The 23,743-nt window shown below is 38.4% G+C and overlaps 1 protein-coding gene across 1 annotated transcript; it reads left to right on the top strand.

The window, feature by feature from the left end:
- The first annotated feature begins 744 nt into the window (after positions 1-744).
- Positions 745-12,014, top strand: LOC104238460 (acyl-CoA-binding domain-containing protein 4). Its single transcript, XM_009792816.2, has 18 exons — positions 745-1,172; positions 1,560-1,630; positions 2,440-2,503; positions 2,582-2,653; positions 2,842-3,036; positions 3,113-3,190; positions 3,485-3,583; positions 3,776-3,845; positions 4,635-4,696; positions 5,238-5,377; positions 5,773-5,899; positions 5,994-6,108; positions 7,190-7,278; positions 8,081-8,164; positions 8,327-8,515; positions 9,807-9,962; positions 10,639-10,698; positions 11,406-12,014. Exons 1-18 carry the CDS (start codon positions 1,008-1,010, stop codon positions 11,586-11,588), a joined length of 2,019 nt encoding a protein of 672 aa, XP_009791118.1. The 5' UTR covers positions 745-1,007; the 3' UTR covers positions 11,589-12,014.
- The last annotated feature ends 11,729 nt before the right edge of the window (positions 12,015-23,743 follow it).

Raw genomic sequence — 23,743 nt, 5'->3', positions numbered from 1 at the left:
TTGAGACTCTTTTAGTCTTCACTGAAGAGAAGAGAGGTGCAAGAGAGGCGGAAAAATCTAAGTGAGTGAGGGGGTGTGTGAAAAATGAATAAGCATAACCCTAAAATTTTAGTGTGTATTTATATAGGTACATATAATTTCGGATATCGGATCGGATCGGATTAAAATCATACCAATCCGAATCCAATCCGAAAATCCGAAATTTCATAAAACACAATCCGTATCCAATCCGAAAATCCGAAATTTGAAATCCGAAAATCCAAAATATAGTGGATCGGATCAGATTTCGGATGTCCGATCCAAATGCACAGCCCTAGGTTGTAGGCTAGGAGGTAGCTGAGTATCGTCTTATGTCATAACTTTGGGGGACTAGTTTGGTAAGGATACTATTTTGCTTTTGCTTGGTATCATGCCTCTTGATTTCATGTTGTTCTTATTTTTCCATATATATATATATATATATATATATATATATATATATATATATTTCTTTCATATTGTTCTGGGGTTACTAATATTGTTTCCTTTTGTTCTTTTGTCCTTTAGTCTTATTGAGCCGAGGGTCTTTCGGAAACAGCCTTTTTACTCCTCCGGGGTAGGGGTAAGGTCTGCATACACACTACCCTCCCCAGACCTCACTAGTGCGATTACACTAGGTTGTTGTTGTTGTTGTTGTTGTTTGTTTCGATTTTCGATCAGGTGCAGGTTGTCTATAATAACCTCAGCTAGCGTATCGCAACCGTCAGGGAGGGTACAATTCCCAAACCAAAAAGTACGACACTGCAACGTTCTCCATAGAATTCTGTCAAATTTCAATTCAAATCACTCCTTGAATCTTCTGATAATAAGTGATATATAAACGGTAAACCAAAAAAGGAAAAAGAAGAAAAAAGAAATTAGAACCATTACTCCAATTTCACCTTCTTCTACAATTCATTGATCAGGATCTGAAATTGTGATCCGAAGAAAAGCACAAAAATTTCAGAGGAGTGAGAGAGAGAAGTGAAATGGCGGCGATGGCGAGGGTAAGCTCTGGCCTCGCGTATCCGGAGCGATTCTATGCAGCGGCAGCCTATGCTGGTTTTGATGGATCTCCCGATTCCTCTACTAAAGGTGTCAGCTCCAAGTTCTCCAACGACGGTGCTCTTCTACTTTATGCCCTCTATCAACAGGTCCTTCACATTTTCTGTCGGTTTCATTTACCTCTTCTGTTCTACACGGAATTTCATTTGTGTACTTCGAGTTCTTTCAATGGCTTGATCTAGTGCTGCATTATGTGAATTACAGTGTCTTAGCTTTATTATTAACTTTATGAAGCGTTTAATTGTGATAATTTAATTGGAAAGCCTGTTTTGCAAACTGTTTTGGTTCAAATTCTCGTAGATCTAGAGGGTTCATGTCGGAATCACATCGAATTATATGCATTGACTATAAAATTGAAGGCGTGTTGCATGTAACTTTTCGTTGTGTTGTTTATACATTGTATACTTATTCTTGGATTTGTGAAAGCTCTGGCTCTCTGTGTAAGGTTTTTTGTTTTTTTTTTCTACTTGGTTCAGGCAACTGTAGGACCTTGTAAGATTCGTAAGCCTAGAAGTTGGAGTCCAGTAGAACAAAGCAAATGGACGAGGTTTGTTTCAATCAACTCTATGATTGGCATATTACCTGAACTTGATCTTGTTATCTAGGTTGTTTACTAGTTACCTTTTCCTTTACTTGTTAATGCAACGGGATATGCACAGATGCTTGTTGTTCTTTATGTTTTTGTAAAACCTATAGTTTAATGTTCTAATTAATCCCGAGAAGACGTGTATGCAAACTGACTGCTAACCAATACATTATTACTATTAGCATTCATTTGGTTCACATACTAGTTTGTTGGGATTATAATGCTGATATTATTTATGTGGTGATTAATAATGAATAGTTTGTTATGCGGTGATTAATAGGAAAGGGATTTATTGTTATACAAGAATCACTTTCTAGGACAGTTTTATCTTTAAATATTCTAATCTCAGCATTGCTAATACATGTATTCTTATTGAGCATTCTATCCCGCATAAACTTATTCATAGGTTCCCAAATAACTTAATGTGGGTATTATTTGATACCGCCAACCAAACGCTGCAATGAATAACGCATCGATTATATTTCCTTATGCAAGCAACAAAATGTTGTATTATTCTATGCTGGGTTTTATATTTCTCCTGCTGCAGTAGCTAGTTAGCTGGCAGTTAATTGGAGATGTTTCCAATATGGAGTGATAATTTTGATTGGTTGGTCTCTCCTTCTCCCATTCTCTCCTCCTCTTCTTTCTATTGTACATATGGCCTTAGAGGCCTGTGTAGATTAGTTCTTTTCTACCGTACTAGTACGAAGTATTCCATATACTGTAATGAGGCTTGAATATGTGTACTAAGATGTTTCGTATTTGTGAAGCTGGAATGGTCTTGGAAACATGGCTTCCACAGAGGCAATGCGTCTTTTTGTGAAAATATTGGAGGTTTGTGTAGAGCTAATCAATTTTATCCACTCTTGATAATTTGGGAGTATGAATTAAACTCTTTAATCGTTATGGTAGGAAGAAGATCCAGGATGGTATTCACGGGCCTCAAATTTTGTTTCAGAACCTGCAGTTCAGGTGGAAAAGAATGTGAGTGTGTATTAGTTTATATGATTCTTTGTTCTTGCTTCTTCAACTGCATCCATTTTCTCATTGTTTCCTGCTTCAATTTTTCTTTTTCTGATTAGTAAACTTATTTTATTGACTGTACCCAGGAGGTAGGGAATAGGTACAGAATTTTTCTTTTTATTTGATGTCCCTATTCCTCTTTGGTTCAGAATGATACAATAGCTGAGCCGGTTACCGAAAATGGAATTGTTCTTCTTGAGACAAAAACTATTCATGCTGAAAATGGGAACCTGTCAGAACCTCAGGATAAAGATGTTGTATCAGAAGGCTTTGGTACAGTTGGTGTGTATGACCAATGGGTTGCACCTCCTATATCTGGTCCACGGCCAAAAGCTCGATACGAGGTTTCAGTTCTGCATTTCCTTCTTTTTATTTTTTAAAATTTTCATTTTCTCAAATAGTTTCAATCTACTTTTACAGCATGGAGCAGCCGTTATTGATGATAAGATGTATATATTTGGAGGGAATCACAATGGACGTTACCTTAGCGATCTCCAGGTGGGTGATCTGGGTGATCTGCATAAGATGGTCTTTGATATTTCTAGAAGATCATCAATGATTTCTTAATTATTAGTTCATGAATGAGCAGATCTTTTATACTCTGGCTACCCTTTATTGGTGGTTGTGCTCGACAGCTAGTTATTAGGCTTAATACAAACATCTCGTTCTTTTCTGTGATTTTGTCGTTACCCTTTACTTAAAAGAAAAAAGAAATCCCTGAGAAAGTTGTAACTATTCTTCTTTGGTATCTTGGTGTTCAATGTGTCTGATAAGGAGTGAGGGTCATTGCAGGCTTTGGACTTGAGAAGTTGGACATGGTCTAAAGTAGAGGTTAAAACAGCTGGCGAAGCTTCTCAAGTGCAAGTAGCTCCCTTTGCTGGCCACTCCCTGGTTAGTACAGATATTGGTTTAATACTGTGGTAGTGACACCCCTTTATGCTCTATTTGCACAAGGATTGAACTCTCATTTGAGTTTGAAATCCCTCTTAGCTCATTCAGTTGCCCTCTCTCTCTCTCTGTGGGTGCATGCATGTATTCCTTTTTTTTCTTTTTCAATTTGAGTTTTTCTGTTGTATTTTATAGATACCATGGGAAGGAAATAAGCTCATTTCTGTTGGTGGACATACAAAAGATCCTGCTGAAACTATGCAAGGTTTGTTCATATTGTTAAGCTTGATTCCATTTACTTTGAATTTGTAGAAGAGCAGTGTAAGATGGGATTTAGTAGAGTGTTGTCAAAGGCAGAATGTGCGAGAAAGCACCCTAGGTCTGCTGGGGCTTTAAGTTCAAAGAACAATTAAAGTGTGCTTTAGTAAAGAAAGGCGCAATGAAGGAAAACGTAAAATATTATATCTGTAATGCTAGAAAAGATATAATCAGAAAAGACAATTACATGAACAAAGTAATCCAAAAAAATCTATAATTAAGTGAAATAGATGAAGTAAAAGACATCTAAGTGAAGCTCACAAACCAAATTAATTTTAGGTTAGATGAAAAAGTGCACTTTTAAGTTTCTTATTCAGTTCAAGTTACTCCCTCTGTCCCATTTTATTTGACACAATTTTCTGTTTAGTTGTCCCAAAAGAATGACAGCTTCACGTCAATTTTACCGTTCACTTTTTTATGGCACTCATCCTGATAAGGTGCAACATTCATTGTGCTCTAACATTGCTTTCACACTTGTCCTATGGAACTTGCTTCCACTTTAGAGGTATCTTCCTATCATGTAAGCTGACAGTATATCATTTAAGAGCTCACATATTTGGCTAGGAGTTGTATCTTCTTGGTGTTTGTTGGTAATCTTGCTTAATGACTATCTTGATAACAAATTGCGGGTGGTAATTAGAGAAGTATTGCTGTCAACATATAGACATTTTTCTAGAATCTTTTGCACTTGAATATTTGTTTTGCTGCTTAATGCGATGTTCCATTCATTTGCCAGTGAAGGTGTTTGATCTGCCAGCGCGTACTTGGTCAACCTTGAAGACTTATGGAAAGCCGCCGGTATATTTGTTTATGTCACGATACTGTTTCCCTTTAAGTGGCTTCAAATTTTATGGCATCCCTTCCTCTGATTCTTTTCTTGTGTAATTTTTTCATATTTTCCACAGCATGAAACTTAATAGTATGTGCGGTTCTATTTGGTGGTTTGGGGGGGGGGGAGTTAAGGAGAGAGAACTTAACTACTTTACTTTTCGGATGAAAATTGAAGTATTGATGATTTGGTTCACTGTTTGGTGTGGTTGGAAAGGAAGTACACGCTTCCTTTTGTTTGGAAGGATGGGAGAACTTAGGGACACACCTCCACTTCTACTCCCATTTTAGTTCACTTTTACTTCCTTTTATCAAACAAGAAAAATAACTCTTAGCTTCCACATTCACTTATTCCTCCCACCTCTCCCCAACTAGACATAGCGTACCTCAAATATGTCATGGATCATCTATGCTTTTATCCATTTCCAACTCAAGTATAAATGAAAGAGTTATCAAGTACCTAGTTTGTGCTTCTTGTTTGACTAAAATTAGTTCACATTTTCTCATGCAGTTATCTCGTGGAGGTCATTCAGTTACCCTTGCTGGGACAAGCTTAGTCATATTTGGTGGACAAGATGCAAATCGATCTCTCTTGAACGATCTTCACATTCTAGACTTAGAAACCATGACCTGGGATGAAATGGGCACATTGTAAGATGCTTTCAGGAAATTTAAGCATCTTTATTTTCCTTTATACTTTGTTTCTTGCCTGTTGAAGGACAAACCATTTGGTCTCCATCTGTGTTATGTGTCTTTGTTATAAGTTTATGCGTCTCAGAAAAGAACATATTGTCAGCCTAGCTTGCTTCTAATCTTCATAGATGCCATCTCCCGGTGTCAAAAGTTTGATAGTTTATAATTTTTAACATGTATATAATATTTTTGAGAATATGTATATAATATTCTTAATGTCCTCTCCTTGAGTGCTTCTCTCCTCTAGTGCTTAGTGGCAATATACTTTTATCAACGCGCAATATCCAAGTGGTCTTACCAATTTAAGTTACGTAAAATCCATGTTCATTTACATTGCTCTTTTCTTTTGGTAGGGGAGTGCCTCCTTCTCCAAGGTCTGATCATGCTGCTGCAGTACATGCTGAGCGCTACCTTCTTATTTTTGGCGGAGGCTCACATGCTACTTGCTTCAATGATCTTCATGTCCTTGATTTACAAACTGTGAGACAATGCATTCAGTTTCTAGCTGTTGCAAAAATGCTCAAGTGAGATTTTTTATGTATAACTGGTAATTTTGATTTATTCTAATTTGTAGATGGAATGGTCAAGGCCTACCCAACAGGGTGAAATACCAAGTCCACGTGCTGGCCATGCTGGTGTGACAGTTGGAGAGAATTGGTTTATTACTGGTGGAGGCAACAATAAGAGTGGTATGCTTTTGTCCTCTAAGACTGTGTATGAGATCATGACAGTTTAACTTCCAAGTGCTGTTTATTTTAGGAGCTCTTTTTTCCATTCCTTCAATGAGGGCTGATGATACAAGTTACAAATTTAAGTCCAAAACTGAATTATCGTTGACACGCTTACCTTCCAGGTCTTGTTTAATTTTTTTGAATTGTAAAAGATCAGCTTTAATTCTCATTCTTTGCCTTGATTTAATCAATACAAGCTTGTGAACCTAATTTGAAGGCCCTAATCTTATAAGAACGATTGGAGTAAAACAGTGTCTCTTTTGATCACTGAGTAAAACAATAATTGGTCAATGAGTTAAGTTCCTTCTTTTCTTAGGGGGTGGAAGAGGGTGTTTGGGTAGTTTCAGATCATTTTAATATTCACGAATCCTTCTTAGCAATTATTTTGTCTATACTGTTGCAATGTACTTCTGATGGTGCGAATTAGCCTGCATTGGGAGAATGACATTCTGGTGGTTCAAATCCTTGTTTAATTTCCATGTTAAAATAATTTTTTCAACTTTGTTCCCCATTTTAATTCACATCTGTTTTTTTTTTGTGTGGTTCTTCCACTCTATAATTTCTCTCCGTGGAGGGAAAGGCAGAACTGGTTATTTGCAACCCCTTTTGACAATGTAATGCCATGTCGGAGGAGGAAGGGATTTCTAGTTTTCAAAACATAAATGTCTCTTATAGACTTGATTTATGGCAGAATTAGGGCATTTGTAATGCTATCAAAGGTAACAGATCAGATTCAGGATGACTTTTTTGGTTTCTCTGCTTGGTTTATATAGAAAGTAGTTTGGTCTTTGCATGAGAGAGACTAAATGAACTCATTTGAATATCTGGGTGCTGATTGGTGGTGAATCTATCAAAGAAATGAGTGGTTCCGTACTCTAACCTAGAGAAGACTATGCTATCCAGATTAGATATGCGTAGCTATTTCATGATGGTGTCATTTCTGTGATCACCTTGATGTTGCTTCAAAATGGTTATTTTTTGTGAGCCAAGCCAGCCATCACGTGTTTATGCTATTTTGGCACTCTTACACTTATTGCAGGGGTCTCCGAAACTGTTGTCCTCAACATGTCTACACTGGGTTGGTCCATTGTAACAACTGTTCAAGGGCGTGTTCCCCTTGCTAGTGAGGTATTTAATGTTCTGCATGTTGTTTTGTTTTTTAAACAACGAACAAGTTTATTTTTTCAACAATTAAGCATCTGGTTAGGTTACAAAGTTTTCACTTGTTCGATTATACTGATGATAAACTAGAAGCCATCTTGATTGGACCATCCTAATTTTAGCTTCGTGTCTGCAATATGATATGCTGATGTGTAGCCTTTTGTCATTCAATTCTTACACCTCCTCAATGTTGGAGTAAGTTTCTGTTCTCGAGGTGTGATCAACACTCTGATCAAATATGTGATATATATCAATGTGAATGAAGCACTGAAGTCTGACTTGCAGAAGATTATCTATCATAATCCATGAGCACTTAGTTTGTATGATCCCCTTCACCCCTGATAAACATTCTGTAGATGGTGGGATAAGTTTGACTAAAATCCTTATTGACCATGGTGTCATGATAGCTTAATCCTCATTAATGTTAGCAGCTCACACCTAAATGGCTAAATGGCTAAATGGCATGGTTCCATGGTACAATTCTGAATCTAAATAATCCATTCACTAAAGATGCATACCACATTGAAACGAGGCTGAAATTTGTTTGAACTCTTGATGAATTAGAGCAAGACTATTTCAGTGTTCTTGATTGCTCTATGGCCTCTTAACACATGGGACTGAAATGTATTTTGACACACTTGGGATCATATGAACTCACCATTAATAAATAACAGCATGTTAGTGTTGAAGCATGTGCAAAGTTTGAGAGCATGTATATCTGAATTATATAAATCTAATTGACTTGCCATTTAAATTTTCTTGTCAACAGGGCTTGAGCTTGGTGTTATGTTCATATAACAGTGAAGATATCCTAGTTTCTTTTGGGGGATATAATGGGCGGTATAGTAATGAGGTGAGGTTGCTAATGCTTCTCCCTTTCTTCCCGTACAGATAAACCTTTTCTGTCCGCTTTTCCACTCACAGGTTGGACGGACCTTATATGGTGGCTAGTGGGTGGTTGATTTCTCTACTCTACTTAATTTTCTTTCTTTGTGGATTACTTACTCTTTTTAAGGTCAATGTGCTGAAACCGAGCCACAAATCAACTTTGCAATCTAAGATGATGGAGACTCCTGTACCTGATAGTGTTTCAGCAGTACAAAATGCTACTAATGCCACAAGGGATTTGGAGTCAGAGACTGTAACAGGGCAAGAAGGAAATATTAGGGAAATTTCGGTGGACAACATTGAATCCGAGCCAATGGTATTATGATATATCAAATATGTTATCCTGCATATGCACGTGAATTTCGGTTGCTTTGCTTCAGGAAAAAACTTCAGTTTAGCTTTGAAATCATCTTTCTTTAGGACTAGGTATATTAGTTTATAAAGCTGGACTCTGAAATCCTGACAAGATATGTCCTCGGATTAGAAAATAAATGTGCATGCTAGAATCTAGTAGGTGAAAGGTAGATTTTCAAGTAATGAATTCAGACTAAGTGCTCAACTCTGATTGATTGAATCCGTTCAAAGATCGATCTAGCCCATCATAATTACTCTTGCTTAATTAGAATGCAATGACTATAAATTTGATTGTAACATTGTGGATATGTAGCTAGGGCGATGAAGTCCAAGTCTAGCACACTGATGAGTTTTTTAAGTACATATGCATGTGTCAGTCTGTTTGTCTATATGTGATTAAGCTAATTACAAAACAATCAAGACACTTGTGGCCATGAGAACTTTTATATGTACTATCTATTAGTAGTTGCATGTCTGGGTTATTTCAGTTCTTGGTAACATAAGTTTGGTCCCCCTCGTCTAGTTTCTTCTTTTTCCTCTATTTGATCAATCTTAACAGTCCCAAATTTCTTTTTCTTGCATCCTGCAGAGAAGAAAATTGAAGAATATAGTTCTGCTATATTTATTTATATGCGCATGACAACTGATTGTGAGGAAAAATAAAGTGTTGCCTTTGTGGTTATTTGATATAACTTTATGATCGGGGTGTCAAATAGGCGGGTTGGGCCGATTTTGGGCTGGTCAAAATGGGCCGAGTCTATAAATGGGCGGATCCTCCCAAAAATTACTTGGGTTGAGATGGACTAGGTGAAGATAGGCTAACATTTGGGTCATAGCCCAACCCGCCCAACTCTTACCAAGCTTTAATTAATATGTGTTGTTTTCTTATGAATTATATAATTACTAAATAAGACTTTTTTCCTTTTGTTATGGTCATGTATAACATATCAAACAAAAAAATTTATTTCTAAGATATTTTGGCAAAGTTACTCATAGATCAATTTGGGCTAAAAATCAACCAAACTTTAAATGGGTTGAGATGTGTTGGGTCAAGATGAGCTGAGTTCAATAAATGGGCGGGTCATTTGGGCTTGGGCCAAATTTGACAGCCTTACGTTATGACATACAGCTTGATAAAAATAACAGAAACCTTATGACATACAAATTCTAAGTAAATGTTGCTTTATAGTCAATGAGTATGAATTGTTTCCTTGTCTTTCCCCTGGGATTTGATCTCACGTCTCATCATGCAGGTGAGCAAAGTTGAAGAAACTAGTGAACGGCTTTTAGCTGCCCTCAAAGCTGAGAAGGAAGAATTAGAGTCATCTCTCAGCAAAGAGAAGTTGCAGACGCTTCAGCTGAAGCAAGACTTGACTGATGCTGAGGCTCGCAACACAGACCTTTATAAGGTAACCACTCCTTCAGATTGATAGCTATATTTTAGAAGTATAAGCAAAAGCTTATTTCAGTTTTTGCTTCTGTTTATTTGATGGATTCATGGCTTAACATTGTTCGTCTTGGTTTAGTTCTAACTACTAATCGATATTAATTTCTTTCTACTATAGATGGATAGATTTTTATTTGTATCTTTTGGGCTTCAATGATGCTTTGCGAGTTAAGAGGTCACTCTGTCATTTATGGTTCCCTTTTGCTTAACAAATGAGGTTTTCTGGAACTCATGATTTTCAAATATTCTTCCGAAGCACCCATTTATATTTCACCTGGCTGTCTTCTATTCCTCATTGCAGTCCCTTGTGTATCTACATTAAATGCAATCTCTAATATCCAACTTTTTCCCTGAGCGAGAGATTGTACTCTCCAATCTTTTAGTCTGTCTCTTGGTAATAATAAAAGCAATTTTGACTAATGTGCAGAGGAAGTCATGTCAAGCAAAACTTTTGGCGAGCGAAAAAGATATCTTTTGGCATTATGCATGTGTTTATTCCACCTTTTATTATTTGTTTTCATGTGCGATATTTCTTTCTCCTTCATGTAGAGGTTCTTAATTTGCTTTCCAACAATAGGCCCATCACTGGGCAGGATCCAACAGTAACCTTTCAATTTTGATTCTCATAATTTATGCAGGAGCTTCAATCTGTACGTGGTCAACTTGCTGCTGACCAATCAAGATGTTTTAAACTAGAGGTATGGAATAGTTAAATTACTAATAGCATGTAAGGATTTTTGTATATCTTTTTTTGTTCTTTTTAAATATCTTTTCTGGTGGGTGGGAGAAGTGGATTTGATCTGGAAATACAAGTGTTGTCCTAAGGTTAATGATTGCATAATTTGACTGGAAACATCTAATTTTATCAGTTTAGAAGTGTTGCAGTTGGCCTTTTTCATTTGTAGTGTTTTTTGAATTCCCCCCCCCCCCCCTCTAAACTTCTGCATTCTTATAGAGATGTTGTGAAGTGACCTTTTAAGTATTTCGTTATGTAGTCACAAGTGATTGTTATCTTCCTTCGGCATGTTGACGCAGCATTTGGCTACCCCTTCTGATTCAGTATTTGCATTCCTTTTTGGCAGTAATGCTGATGAGAGATGTTAATAGCTCCCCATGTCCCCAACTCTCACATATACTGGAGAATACAATGGCTGCGAAATATTAGAAACTTGTATCATATTATAACTAAAATATGGAGATTCACCATATGTTCTTCGCATGCGTCTGCACTTTTACACACACACACACACGATACATGCATATTTCAGAGTTAGAACCTTGGAGTAAGACAGTAGTAACTGAGCATGTCAAGAGCTCAGTTAAGTCATATTTTCTTGAAAACAAGGATTGTGGTTTATCTTTCTTAACTAAGGTGGAAAGGAACTGAGTGCAAGCTATTCAACAGGTTGATGTTGCGGAGCTAAAACAAAAGCTACAGTCTCTGGAAAGCTTAAAGAAAGAACTTGAGCTACTCCAGCGACAAAAAGCAGCTTCAGAGCAAGCCTTGAATGAGAAGCGAAGGCAGAGCTCTGGTGGGGTATGGGGATGGATTGCTGGAACTCCTCCTGATCAACAAGATGATGCTTGATGCAATAACTTTGATGATAGCAAACCAGATTTTTACCTTAGTTTATCCCCAAGAAAAAAGGTTTTTAATTGATAAATTTGTTATTGACATATTTTTTTTCGTTAGCTGTTCTTTTCATTGATAGAATAATATAAGAGTCGAAATTCTTTTAGGGTGGAGGGATAGTGTCTTTGTATCAGGGCACGCGGGATTTTTGTTGTATAATTATGAGTGGCTGTGAGTGCTACTTATTTTTTGGTCGAATTTTTATCAAAACTTCCAGTTTCAGAGAGATTAATGGGTGACAAAGAAGAGAATAACTCGTTATGGGCTTTCAGGTATTTACGGATTTTGTAATGTATTTCGTCTTCACTGTAGTGTCCTGGAAAAGAGTGCAAGTGCAATTATTCAAAGAGTGAAGTGTAATCCTTTTTTACCCTATGGTTATATTCGATTGTGTCTTAGTTGTCTCCTCCTCGAAAAGGAAGCAGCGTTAATTTTTTCCTGTTCAACCTTGAAAATCGACAGACATTGTGAAGGGAAAGGATGAGACGTCATACTACGTGTAAAATCGTCAGCTATTAAGCAGATGCTGGCTAGAGTCCGGAACCTAAATGTGGTTCTTTTGGACTCAAAATACTTTTTTAAGTGTTAAAAAAAAAGTTACATTTCTATGTAAAACGCCGTTTGAACCGTTAAGGTAAAACGCGATTCATAATCGCGTTTTATATAAAACGTTCTAACACACCACGTTTTATATAAAATGCGGTAATAAACTGCGTTTTACATATTTTGTGGGTCCACCAATAATTCTTCTGCGCTTAACTGACATAACAATAATTCAAATATGTAAAATGCCCTTTTAAACCGCGTTTTACTTCCAAAAATTTGACCCCCCGGATTGGGCATTGCCTTATATAAATTTTTCTTGTTAAATTCTCAAGCTTTTTTCATAACGTCTGAAGAGTGAAAAGTAAGAGTTTCATTATATTGGGGGAGTGAGGTTGTGGTGGCGAATAACTCGGTGAGCTATAGTTTTTCTCCACAGAGTCATGTTAAGTTGCCACTTACAATGGAGTACGATAGGCTGGTATCGTTGTTATGCAATAAAATGAGGTTGAGCAAACGTTCGGTGAATCTTAAAACAACCGGAAGATATCCGTATTTTGTGACTCCGCAAGGGGTTGCTTGTTACGCTGAGTTTAACATCGAAGACGATGAAGCTCTGAGAGATTTTTTGGGGACTCCGGATGAATACAAGGAATTTATTATGATAAAATTGTTGGAAATGTACGTCAAGGCTGAAGACATTCGCAATAATGAGGTTGCGCAAAGCAGGGATAACCCTCAATCATCGGGTGATTATTCTGGAGCAGTTTTAGCCCAACAGCTTCCGGTTGAAAGAGTTTGGCCGGATCTAAACGTATCTCCACGGGCGAACGAGGAGCGAGGAGCGAGGAAATAATTTCTCTCCTACTTTACATAATCCACAAGACGACTGGTAAACTTCAATTTTCCTTTGTGTTACGATGTTTATTTTTTGTTGAATTGAATTTGTATTAAAACTCATATATTCTACAAGGGGTACCGTTCGGATATGAATTTTAAAAGTTATGACCCCACGCCCAATTGGAATATGCGTAGTTTTGGATCACGGTGGTCCATCTAGGAGTCATCACCAACAGAAAAATGTCCATCATGGAATGTCAAAATAGTACGACTTGTAAGTAAAGTGATATAACTATATGTAAAGTATTTATCAATTTGAGTAGCTTATCATTTTGTTGTTTGTGCAGTGAAAACGAGCAACTTGATGGTCCTGACCTCACTCAGTTTCCCGTAGACGATGTATTTACTCGGAATTTGGCAGATGCGCAGAGTCAGGAAGATAATGGTGATTTTGACAATAATGCCGATGAGTCTGGAGATGACATACCCTTCCCTGACGAGGGTGATGATGAGTAGGAAGTGAGTGTCGAACCTGAGCTGACGAGGGAGCATGCTCCTCCACCTCCCGTTAGACCAAGAGTGTACGAGTACCACGTGCCGTTTCATTCAAGGCATATTCTCTACCTTGATAATTTGCCAAGTATGCTGGATGTGGATGCCCTCCTCACAAGGGATGTTGACGAAATTCGGTCAGCAATGTGGGATGAGTCTAGACCAACGGTGTTGGCAAAGGGCATGTATTTTTCCGATAAAGCTCGCCTATCCAGGGCTTATAAAATGTACAACGTTAGAGAGTGTCGTGAGATGACAGTATGGGAGTCAACTCCGGAGGTATACAAGGTCGTATGTCGTAGATACTTTATAGGTTGTAACTGGATGTTGCTTGCGAGCAAGAAGGAAATAGGATTGTGGAAAGTGGGTAAATATATTAGCACTCACGTTTGTGAAATAGACACATTCAATGAGAATCACTTCAACTTGGATGTTGACTTGATTTCTTTTGTCTTGATTCCACACTTGGAAGTGTCCATTAGGTACAAGATCAAAGAGTGTATTACATCCGTCCACCAGTAATATGGGTGTACTATTACCAAAAGAAAGACATATCTCGGGCGCAAACGTGCATTTAAAATTATTTATGGTGACTGGGATAAGTCATTTTCATCTCTGCCCAGGTACATGGCCGCACTGAAACAATTTAACCCCGGAACTATTGTTGAATGGAAGCATGAGCGGAGTCCGAAAATACCGGAATATATATTCAGATACGTGTTCTGGGCATTTAAACAAGCAATTGATGGTTTTGTGCATTGCCGTCCTTTAATTTCCATAGACGATACTCATGTCTATGGAAAGTATGATATTAAGTTGTTGATCGTCGTTGCAGTAGATGCCAATGGACAAATATTTCCACTAACTTTTGCCATTTGTGCCAATAAAAGCGAAGAGACGTGGACGCTATTTTTGAACCACTTGAACTAGCACATTGTTAAACAACATTCAGGTATCTGTCTAATATCTGATCGGCATAGTGGTATTTTAAGTTCTGTACAGCATTTGCCTGAATGGCAGGAACACTATGCATACCACTGTTACTGTGTGAGGCACCTGAAGGCCAATTTTCAGAAGAAATATCCTAACAAGGACTTGCATGATTTAATGTGGATGGCTGCAACTGATCACCAGCAGTGCAAATTCAGGAGGCATGTTGTTGGGATGCTCGTCTGGCTGAGGGACGTAACCTGGGAGATCAGCTCCAACATCCTCATCAGGTGGCTCAACAGGTGCCTCAACACCCCTTGCTTGGGACCACCTCCTCGCCAGCCCCACGACCCCGTGGGGCACCCTTCCTTGTGGGACAGCCCTGCCTCATTCCCGTCCCCTCGCGCGTGCTACAGGTCTACCCCGATGGTAGTTCTCTGGCACTACGTAACCAGGCTCGTGCTCTAAGCGCTCGTCCTCTCTGCTCGCTGCAGTGTCCGGGCAGCCAGCTTTGTAAACTGTGGGCCAACTCCTGCAAAGCCACTACAGGATCGCCGGCATGCTGCTGCATCTGCAGTCCCAACTGGTGGACTAAATGTAGACCAATAGCCTACATAACATGTAAAATATAAATTACAGAACGTTATATCACAGTTATAAGTAAGAATACCAAATAACATACCAGTGCCTCGTGCCTCCCGGCGTATGGAACGTACTGACTGCCAACTCGGTGAATGGGGTTCTCGATGAAAAGTCGGGTAACACCGCAGTACCAGGGCATATAATCATGCTTAGTATCCTCCCGAGTTGGTGGAGGGGGAGGGAGAGGGGGAGGGGGGAAATCAGCTCTAATCGCTGGTCCCAAGTAAACATATGAGCTTGTAGCCATGCCAAAAATGCGTCGTCCACCCTGGTACGATCATCCCGTTGGTAATGTGTAGCCTCCCAGGTGGTCACTGTTGGTACGAGCTGCGGCCTGCCAAACTGGCGAAGTACCCGCTCGATGGCATGATGCTCCACAATATAAAGGCAGATCAACGGGACGAAAAAGCCCCATATATCACGTCCGACCGAGCAACAATCGGGCAAGTCATCTATCAGCACGTCGTTGTATGGCGTCCAGATGAACTATTTAGGAAGAACACAAAACGTCAGTATACGCAACTTCTGTTTGAAGCAATGACAAGTAAACTTAGATATACATTTACGTTGCACCATCCTGTAAATCCAATATATCCCTGCACAAGGAGAGATTATGTCGAGCCTCGTACTCGCACGTTTGTCCCCACCGGAGTACCAACCTCCTAGATAGAGGGAGCAATGGAGGTGGTACATCCGGAGCTAATGGTGGTAGAGGTGGCTGCAATTGTAGGAACCGCTCCGGGGCCTTAAAAAGTTGGCGTAAAAATTAAGATATATTTTTACTAGGTATGTTAAAATGAATAGAGTATTCGAATATGTTGTCACCTGTAGTAGCGGCAAGAATCTAGCAACCTCACGTTGGGTGCCCATGTTCACTCGACACATGCATCTGTACAAGTAGGCGAGAATAGCAGAGCCCCAGCTGTACTGGGATAAATCATATAGCCGCTCAAGATGAAGAAATCTCAAGCTTACTAGGTTCCCCGAAGTGTTCGGGAACAAGAGCCCTCCAAACAACAGCAGTAGCAGCAACCTCGTATACTGATCAACATGATCATCCGGTGTAGTGCCATCGATCTGAGGATACAATGCCTCCAACCACAGTCGAATAGTCGTCAACAGAAAATGATAGTCTCATCCTCTGGACGGAAACCGGTGAGCCTCTATAGCATGTCCAGGTACTGCACACGTGTCATCTCTCTCATGCCATCTGGCAGAGCAATGGGCAGTCCATCAACAGGAAGCCCATATAAAACCTCCACGTCCTGCAGTGTGATGGTAGCCTCGCCAATATGCAGGTGGAATGTGTGCGTCTCTGGTCACCACCACTTTATCATGGCTGTGACCAAAGACCAATCGAGCTGCAGCCGCCCGATCTCAATCATCCTGTAGAAACCTGTGTCCCGCAGGCGCGCAACTACACGATCATGGAGATCTCTAGCATGCAGAAAGTCCCACATGTTGTCCACTCTCCTGGCGCGGAGAGTCTGGGTCAGTAACTCACCCTCCCATATGTGGGCGGACCTATGATCGCCCTGTAACGAGAGTAGCGCATCGCTGGAAGGTCCGGGACGAATAGGCGGCACCTCCATGTCGTCTACTGTAAATTAAACAACATTAATTATATGTTAGTTTTATAATTTAATATGTTAGTTAGTAAATTAAATAATTATTTTTTATAATTATACAATATTTAATTATGATGTATTCACATAAGGGTTCCAAGCTAGATATTTGAGGCCCAGTAGCACCAAGATATCCTAAATTCTTCCATGCGTTAGTTTTATTATAATTTTATATGTTAGTTTGTAAATTAAATAATTAATTTTTATAATTAAATATTCACATATGGTTTCAGGCTCGATATTTGGAGCCCGTAGCACCAATTTATTGTATATGTTAGTTTTATTATTTTACACGTTAGTTTTATAATTTTATATGTTTGTTTGTAAATTAAATAATTAATTTTTATAATTATAAAATATTTAATTATTAAAGATTCATATATGGGTTCCAGGCTCAATATTTGCGGCCCAGTAGCACTAAGATATCCTAAATTCTTCCACGTGTTAGTTTTATTATAATTTTATATGTTAGTTTATAAATTAAATAATTAATTTTTATAATTAAATATTCACATATGGGTTTCAGGCTCGATATTTGGAGCCCGGTAGCACTAATTCATCTTGAATTCTTCTATATTTGAATTCTTCTATGTGTTAGTTTTATTATAATTTTATATGTTTGTTTGTAAATTAAATAATTAATTTTTATAATTATACAATATTTAATCATTAAATATTCATATATAGGTTCCAGGCTCAATATTTGCGGCCTAGTAGCACCAAATATATGTTGACTATAAGTGGACAGAGTTTGTGTTTGATCTATCAGTTATTTTGACGTATTTTTTAGTATAAGAGATACTTAAACTACAGGGAAACTACGCTAAAAGACACTACATTTTACTACGCAAAAAAACACTATATTATACTATACTAAAAAATACTACATTTTACTACGCTAAAAGGCATTATATTTTACTACCCTAAAAGGCATTCCAATTTACTAGTCTTTAAGCAAAAAAATAATTTAAACCACATAAAACACAACAAATACATTGTAATCACAAAAATACATATAAAACAGTAATAGTAATTTATTAACATTTTTATTAACAAATAATAACGATTTCACAATTTTTATATATTTTTTTACAACATTAATATCTTAGTCCGAATAAAAATAAGATACCAATTTAATCGCAAAAAAATACAAAACAACATACAACACATTCAAAACAACTAATATGCACTATTTATACGAGTTTGAACATAAGCTAAATCGGAATACCTCGATTTATGTTTTCCGAAAAGTTGAAGATTTGAAAATTTGACTCCGAAACAAGCAACCCACAATAATAGAAGGCTTGGCTAGGATGTGGGACCAACAATATCGAATTTTTATGGGACGGGTGGGGTCCACACGAGCTTTTTTAGTTGTTAATAGAGGGGGACCTTTTTTTTAAAAAAAAAACGAAGGGGAAGAGGACTGGGCAGAACGTGGGGGAAAGGGAAGGGATTCTGATAATTATATATATAAAATGCGGTTCATTAGAGCACTTTATATAAAATACTGTAATGGACCGCATTTTATATACTTGTCTTTTCAGCTGCCACTAAATCACGGTTTTTTACCATGTTTTACATAGAAGTGTAACTTTTTTTACACTTAAAATATGTTTTGAGTCCAAAAGAATAATATTTAGGTTCCGGACTCATACTGGCTAGGCATCATTTTAAGTTAATTTGAAGTTCTTACTGATATGATGGGACCATTTAGAGCCCCTTTGGCTTAGCTAACAAAAAATCGTTGATTATTTAAGTGCTGAATCTAATTTCATACTTAAGCAATTACATATTTACATGAAAATGCTGAGACTGATAATAAATGACACGTGTGTTTATTATTAAAGCTATTACAAAATTATAAATTTAAAAGAATTTTTACATGGAAACAAAACATATTTTGGATGAAATAATAAAATTGTTATTCACATCAAAAGTCTTTACAAAATTGAAAAACCGTTTGACAGTGTCCACCTTATAACTTTGGCTGATTTTGACTTATGCTTACTTATTGATGTTCTTTTTTTTTGGTGAACTAGATAATTATATATAAATACTAAAAATAGTTACTGCATTGTCTGGGAGCTGCGACTCCCTATTGTTTCGTTAACATTGTCTTGTCTTACAAAAGGGTTCACCGTTACATTAAGTACAAATATAGTTCCTAGGATGTCTGCCCACAATGCCTTGTTTACAAACACCGGAGGAATTGTCAAAACTTCTGTCCTATCAAAAGCCTTTTTCCCTTCTCCTTCCTTTGCGAGGAGGTCCGCCGCCTAGTTTTGTTCCCTGAAATCATGCTCCAGTGCTGGATTCCTTAGCTGCTCCTTCAAAGACATGCATTCAAAAATAATGGAGTTAAATTGCATATTCCCTCCTTTATCATTCTGATAACCTATTCTGAGTCAGTGGAGATTTGAGGTGGTGTGAGCTTGTGCTGGAGTGCTAGTGTGAGCCCTTGCCATAGAGCTTGAATTTCAGCCTCTAGGGCTGTGGTATGGGGTAGGCGTCTCATATAGCCCATAACCCAGTCACCCATGCTATTCCTAATTACCCCTCCCCCTAATTCCACTTACTCGTGATATTGCGCATATTGCCCCATCAATGTTGAGCTTGTATGTGCTAGTAGGGGTGGCTTCCACTTGATATGGATTTCAATTTTTTCAGCCCTTTCCTTATGTTGCACTGTAACATGGTAGTATTCTGTGGCTCTAGCGATGGTTTGTTTGACTGGGACGATGTTCTTTTTGTTCTAAAAAAGGTTGTTATTCCTAGTGAGCCATAGGACCCAAAAACAGAAGGGTGTGTGTGATTTCCAGGTGATAACATTGTTGAACTGCATGCTCTTGACTTTGTGTCGAGTATCCTCTCAGTGGATCATTGAGAACTGAAGGTGTGGGTGGGAGGATTCATTGGTACACTCCATAGTTAGAGAGTGCCAGAATGCCTTAGCATTGGTGCATTCAAAGAAGATGTGGTTGATATCTTCCACACCAGAGGAGCATAAGTGACATAGTAGGGCTTGAATTTAATCCTATGTTGTTTAAGTGCATGACAGTTGGGAGTCTATTATGTTGCATCATCCAGGTGAAGAATTTAATCTTGTTAGAAACTCTTAGCTTTCAGATCCAGCTGAATGTATTATCATGACTAGAATTGGGGTTGACAGAACTAATCAAGTTGTAGGCTGATTTTGAGCTGAAAAGCCAATTGCTGGTGAGGTTCCAGATGAGTTGATCCTCAAAGTTGGTGGATAGGGGAATGAATGTAGATTGGATCACACGCTTGATGTCCATGGAAATAGGGTAGTGGATGACATCAAAATTTCATTCCACATTGCTGAGAATAGTGTTTATCTTGATGGTCAAGTCATGGTTCTGCCAAGGCTCCTGGAGGATTGTATTGAGGGGATACAGTTTTAGGATCCAATTGTCAAAGAGGAGGTTGACTCTATTCCCTTTGTGGACAATCCATCTAGAGGCCTTAAGGCATACCTCCCAATCTTCCTGAATACACTGCCAAATCCTAGTTTTTTGTTTAGCTCTAGTTTGGTTTCCACTACAGTATTTTCCAATCAAAACTCTAGCCCATATGGTGTCGTTGTTATTGTAAAGCCTCCAAGCTAGACTGGTCATGCTAGCTTTGTTTTTTATGTGGACTTTCTGAATGCCAAGACCCCCACAACTTTAGCCTTAGTGATGGTATCCCAATTAATCATATGAAGCTTTCTTTTTCAGCAGTTGTTCCCCAGATAAAATTTCTTTGGATTCTATCAATCTGGTTAGAGATGTGGGATGTTAGCTTAATGTAACTCATGACATGACTGGGAATGCTCCATAATCTTGATTTGGCTAATGTTTACATCCATCCATGTTCAACATTTTGGTTTTCCACCCTGCTAGTTTGGTGTTCATACTGTCAATAATGAATTGGAAGTCCCTATTGGTGGGTCTTTTATGGAAGATGGGGAAGCTCGGGTATTTATTTACCAAAATCTTTGCTTTTCCTAATTCCTAACATTGACCTGCAAGTGTTTGCCCAATACTCATGGCAATTGCTAGAAAAGATAACCTTAGATTTTTTAAAGTTGACCTTTTGGCCTGAAGCATTATTAAGCTCTTCTAAGGTAGTCAGGATTGTTTCACTGCTCTTTTTGGTAGCTCTACCAAACAGAGTGAGGTCATCAGCAAAAAACACGTGGGAGATTTTTGGGTAATTCCTACTGATGGTGATTGGAAGCCATTCCTTTCTAAAGACTGCCTGGTCAATATCTCTTGATAGCTTTTCCATGCAAAGGATGAATAGGTAGGGGGAGATTGAGTCTCCCTGCCTAATACCTCTTGTAGGATTGAAAGGTTCAATTTGGCTTCCATTGACCAAGATTGATATGGAAAAGGTGGATATGCAAGAGAGGATTAGGTTGGTTATCTTAAGAGGGAACTTGAATAAAAGGAGGGAGTCCCTGATTAAAGACCACTCAAGTTTGTCAAAGGCTTTTTCAAGGTCAATTTTGAGGATCATGTTTGCATTTTTCACTTTCATCTTTTAGAAATGAGTGATGTATTCCTGAACAATTATGGCATTATCAGAAACTCTTCTGTTAGAGAGGAAGATTGCCTGAGATGGCCCAACAATAGTTTGAAGGATAGGTTTGATCTTGTTTACTATTATTTTTGTGACAAGTTTGTACATTGTGTTGCACATCCCTATAGGTCTAAAGCTCTTTAGAAGGGTAACATTCTGGCATTTAGGGATCAAGCACAGAAGAGTCCTATTAACTTCAGATAGCATGGTTGAGATTGTAAATACTTTGTCGCAGAACTGGTTGACATGAGTGGATAGGATGGACCAGTATTTTTGGTAGAAGAAAAGGTGTAGTCCGTCAGGACCAGGTGCCTTTAGTGGCTTAAAGTAATTCATGGCTACTTTGATTTCAGAGATTCTAAGTGGTTGATCTATGGACACCCTCATGTTGTCAGTAAGTACTAGGGGAGTATTCTCACTCTGACCTCTCTTATAAGTGGATGATGTGGTGAAGAGGTTCTTAAAAAAATCTCTGGTAGTCTCCTTGATGAGCTTAGGATCTATGATTTGATTACCTACCTCATCAGTTAAACTAAGGATCTTATTCCTCCTCCTTTTATTGAGAGTGGTAATGTGGAAGAATTTGGTTTGGTGTTAGCTTTAGCTTGACATAGCCAACTGACTATGAATTTCAGCTTCCAAAAGTCTTCCTCATTTTGGAGGATAGCTGAGAATTCAGCTTGGAGATTAGCTTCTTAGTTTGGCAGGAAGGTGTTGAATGGGTAAGCACTAGCTTTTTGAATGCCATTCAGTCTAGCTACAATGTGCTTCTTTTTGGTGGAATATGTTCCCAAACACTACCTTATTCCATGTGGCCACATTTGCCTTAAAAGTATTGGTATCTCCCAACATGTCATTAGTAGAAGTGAAACTGTTTTGCACAATGTTGAAAAAGTCAGGGTGGCCATACCACATTGTATCTAGCCTAAATGGTCTACTATGATCACTATGTTGGTGACTAGTAATGCTTAGAAGAAGAGAGCAGTGGTCAGAGTGGGTCCTAGGGAGTTGTGTAAACTAGGGCTTCTGGCTATGACTTAATCCAGTTCTCAGTGGCAAGACACCTATCCAACCTTTCAAGGATAAGGTCATGCCTGTTGGTGTACCTCTTGTTGGACCATGTATACTTTGAGCCTTTGAAGCCTAAGCCAACTAATTTGCAATGGTTCGAACAACTCCAAAAGCGGTTGCTTCTATTTGTACTAATGTTATCCCCCCCTCCCCATGCTTATCTCTGGATTTTAGGACTTCATTGAAGTCACCTCCTACAAGCCAGCTTCATTTTTAAATAGAGGCCATGTCCTCAAGGGAATGCCATAAACTAATTCTATCCTATAAGAGTGTGCTAGCATAGATAGCAGAGAAAAGCCATTTAGGGTGGTTGGGGATTACCTTAATCATGACATGGACACCCTAGGGTGTGGTACATACCTCTTCAAGCTTCACTAAGTCTTCCTTCCACATAACTATTATTCCTCCTGATTGGCCAACAATATGGGATTGAAATTGAGTTGTGAATTGAAGATCAACAGTTAAGTGCGTGTGGTTAGCCATTCCTGTCTTAAGAAGGACAAGAATTGCCGGCTTGTGCAACTTTACCATAGAGGTGCAATGTTTGCGGAATTCAGCATTGTTGTCTCCTCTCGCGTTTCATATTATGAAATTCATCAGCAACTGATTTTGAGATGGGGCTTTCATCTTGAGACCCTTCCCCTTTCCCACTGGGGTTGGTTTCACTCCTCCCAACACAGGACTTATTGCAACTGCCGAGTTCCCTGAGCTTGGAGATTTAGTTTGTAGCTTACTAGCTTTCTGGGGCAGAGAGCAATAAGCATTTCTCCGAGCAACTCTTTGAACTCGATCACCATGGACTCCTGTATGAGGAGGATTGTTATTTTTTAGACGCTTAGCTTTTCCAAGATGTTTTTAGGTCTGTGTTGGACTCTTTGAGGTAGACTAGGGTTTGGTTCTTCTCCTTTATTAGCATGTCCATGGCTGCAGTCTGATATGCTGGTGGGTGAGTTTGATGGTTCACTGGTGGGGGAGATCAAATGTGTATGGTAAGGGAAAATGTGCTTATAAGCTGGTTACACTCTATAATTAGGGACTTTATGATGTGTCACGTAAGTTAATATGGTCTTTTTTTCACTTATAACATGGTTACATTGCTTTCCCTAGCATACTCTTTACTCTTTCTGATCCACTTTAAGTAATTTTTAATCTTTTTTGCGGTCCACAATATTTAATTTTTTCAAATATCAAGAAGGAATTAACTATGATGTTACTAGAGTCTAACACGTCATTACTTAGATAGGCCTTACTTAGATATGATGTTACTTTTTTTGCTTAGTTGTATAAATTGTCAATGTTGACTAATTGGGAGTGATTGTT

Source organism: Nicotiana sylvestris, chromosome 1 (genome assembly GCF_000393655.2).
Source record: "Nicotiana sylvestris chromosome 1, ASM39365v2, whole genome shotgun sequence".
NCBI classification, from domain to species: Eukaryota; Viridiplantae; Streptophyta; class Magnoliopsida; order Solanales; family Solanaceae; genus Nicotiana; species Nicotiana sylvestris.
This window is presented reverse-complemented; position numbering and strand designations above follow the sequence as displayed.

What these genes read in the sequence shown, in the direction of transcription:
- LOC104238460 (XM_009792816.2), top strand. Translation starts at nt 1,008, where the DNA reads ATGGCGGCGATGGCGAGGGTAAGCTCTGGCCTCGCGTATCCGGAGCGA. An exon ending in GGCCAAAAGCTCGATACGAG is followed by an intron (nt 3,037 to 3,112) that starts GTTTCAGTTCTG and finishes CTACTTTTACAG; the next exon opens with CATGGAGCAGCCGTTATTGA. An exon ending in ACATTGAATCCGAGCCAATG is followed by an intron (nt 8,516 to 9,806) that starts GTATTATGATAT and finishes CTCATCATGCAG; the next exon opens with GTGAGCAAAGTTGAAGAAAC.